The sequence below is a fragment of the Sinocyclocheilus anshuiensis genome, unplaced genomic scaffold (genome assembly GCF_001515605.1).
Source record: "Sinocyclocheilus anshuiensis isolate Anshui unplaced genomic scaffold, SAMN03320099.WGS_v1.1 scaffold167, whole genome shotgun sequence".
In the NCBI taxonomy this organism is placed as follows: Eukaryota; Metazoa; Chordata; class Actinopteri; order Cypriniformes; family Cyprinidae; genus Sinocyclocheilus; species Sinocyclocheilus anshuiensis.
In genome coordinates this window covers 866437-868407 of record NW_015552552.1, presented here as the reverse complement: position 1 = coordinate 868407, position 1971 = coordinate 866437, and the positions used below count along the sequence as shown (strand labels likewise).

The 1971-nt window shown below is 40.7% G+C and overlaps 1 protein-coding gene across 1 annotated transcript in view; it reads right to left on the bottom strand.

The window, feature by feature from the left end:
• LOC107664460 (kinectin-like) overlaps positions 1-1693 on the bottom strand; it is a 39212-nt gene extending 37519 nt beyond the window's left edge. The window contains exon 1 of the mRNA XM_016455029.1: positions 1671-1693. Coding sequence (XP_016310515.1) covers positions 1671-1678 — 8 coding nt within the window. The 5' untranslated portion in view covers positions 1679-1693. The remainder of the gene's footprint in view (positions 1-1670) is intronic.
• Between the last annotated feature and the right edge of the window lie 278 nt (positions 1694-1971).

The window sequence follows — 1971 nt, the reverse complement described above, 5'->3', positions numbered from 1 at the left end:
TGACAAGATGCGCGTTAAATATCGCATGCGATTAATCGTGCAGACCTACTTAATAGGCTATTTATTTTGAAATGTGTTGTATTGTTATATTTTATCCAGCACGTCTTTAACGCACTCCGCCATGCGCTTCTTATCCGTGCTTGTTTACATCAGAGTGCGCATGCGTATGTGACCCAGCATACAGCAGTGTTGTGCATTGTGACCAGCTGATGGGAAAAGTATTCTTAAAATGCATTCAAAATTCTGAATAATTTGTAATAAATAATTATTTTCATTATTTTGAAGTGCCCACGATAACAATATCGTGCATATTCATTATCGTGATATATCGCATTACTGAATACCTGCACATACATTACAAACAACATTACAAACTTTGATTTGAAGCAAAAAAAAAAGTATTTGAAAAATGAATTAAAAGACAAGAGTACAGTACTACACCTTTACTGAAACATTAAATCTAAAATGTCGATGACTCATATGTAGAGTGCAACAGTCAGGTTTCAGGAAGTAAAAATGGCGGTCATTTTCTCCATGAGAAATTGTTTTTGAAAATTATTTACCTAATCCTTTAAAGACAGACTTGCTGTGAGCCCTAAGGGTGTTAATTGATGGAATATGCTTTTGTTGAAACATCAGCCTGTCATTTGCAGCGCTTCATGCGAGTGGGTGGATGCTAAAGAGTATGCAATTTACTTGTTTCTCTAATTTGTGGAGATTTCTTTGCAGAATCACAGGTGATGTCATTTTTCACCAGGAGTCCCACTTTTAAACTATTATTTACTAAATAATTTGAAATAATGCAGGTTGATGGTTTCAACAAAAGCATATACCATCAATTAACACCCTTAGGGCTCACAGCAGGTCTGTCTTTAAAGGTTTAGGTGAATTATTGTCAAAAACAATTTCTCATGGAGAAAATAACCACCATTTTTACTTCCTGAAACCTGACTGTTGCACTCTATATACATGAGTCATCGACATTTTAGATTTATTTTCCCATTAGAAATTACTGTCTATTTTAAATATCCCTGCTAGAAATAGTAAACCCTTAGAAGTGTGCTAGACAACAGACATGGATTAAAAGCCACAACACAATTCTGATTCCATGAGGTCTTTAAATAGCCAAGACCTGGAGACATGTGTCCTGCTATGAAAGCTTTCTCCCATTTCTTTGAATGACACGCCAGTGCACGTGCGCAAACTTAAAGTGACTATTAAAAGACACCCAACTACTACTGACAGATAATCCTTCCGTTAGCTACATCAAGAGAAATGTGGGTAGTTAAGTCAAAACTGGCTCTAATGGCAGTGATAAGCGTCTCAATGAAAACTCAAGACCAAACAATACGTTTTTTTTTTCATTGTGAGGTGGATTTTTACACCAGCAGGTCTACAATAAAGCTCACACCTTTACGATAAGATAACAGTGGGTTAGGACAAGGAGCAACTAACCAACTAACCAGCAGCAGAAGCACAACGTGTGCTGGAGAGCCAAGTCAAGCATGTTCCTCAACCTGACAGCGAAAGGAGGTGAAAATATCACAGCAAGAAAACGAAAACGCGAGTCGTCAGCGCACTCATTAGTATCACTAGCTTAGCTTTAGCTTTAAAGAGAAAGGCGTGGATTGATCGGACATCATCAAACCCGCATACAAAGCAGCACATACCCACTCATTTCGCGAGCTCGTGTTTTCTCGGTCTACCGACGGCCTGGATCTCAGGTCTGTATCGTTTAGGCGCAGTTGAAAGGCTGCCTGTGTTCCGGCGGCATGGCACGGAGAGGGATCAGCGGAGCAGCCCGCGCGCTAGGCCCCGTGTGATCCGCTCCATCCACTCACGCTTCACTTCTCTGCCTCGGTCTGGATATAAAGCGGGATAAAGCCGCCGCTTCACGTACCTGCGGTGGTGTCCTCGCTATTACTGTTATTGTCGGGGTGTAGAGGCGTTCCTGAAGTGGAAGCGCTGTGG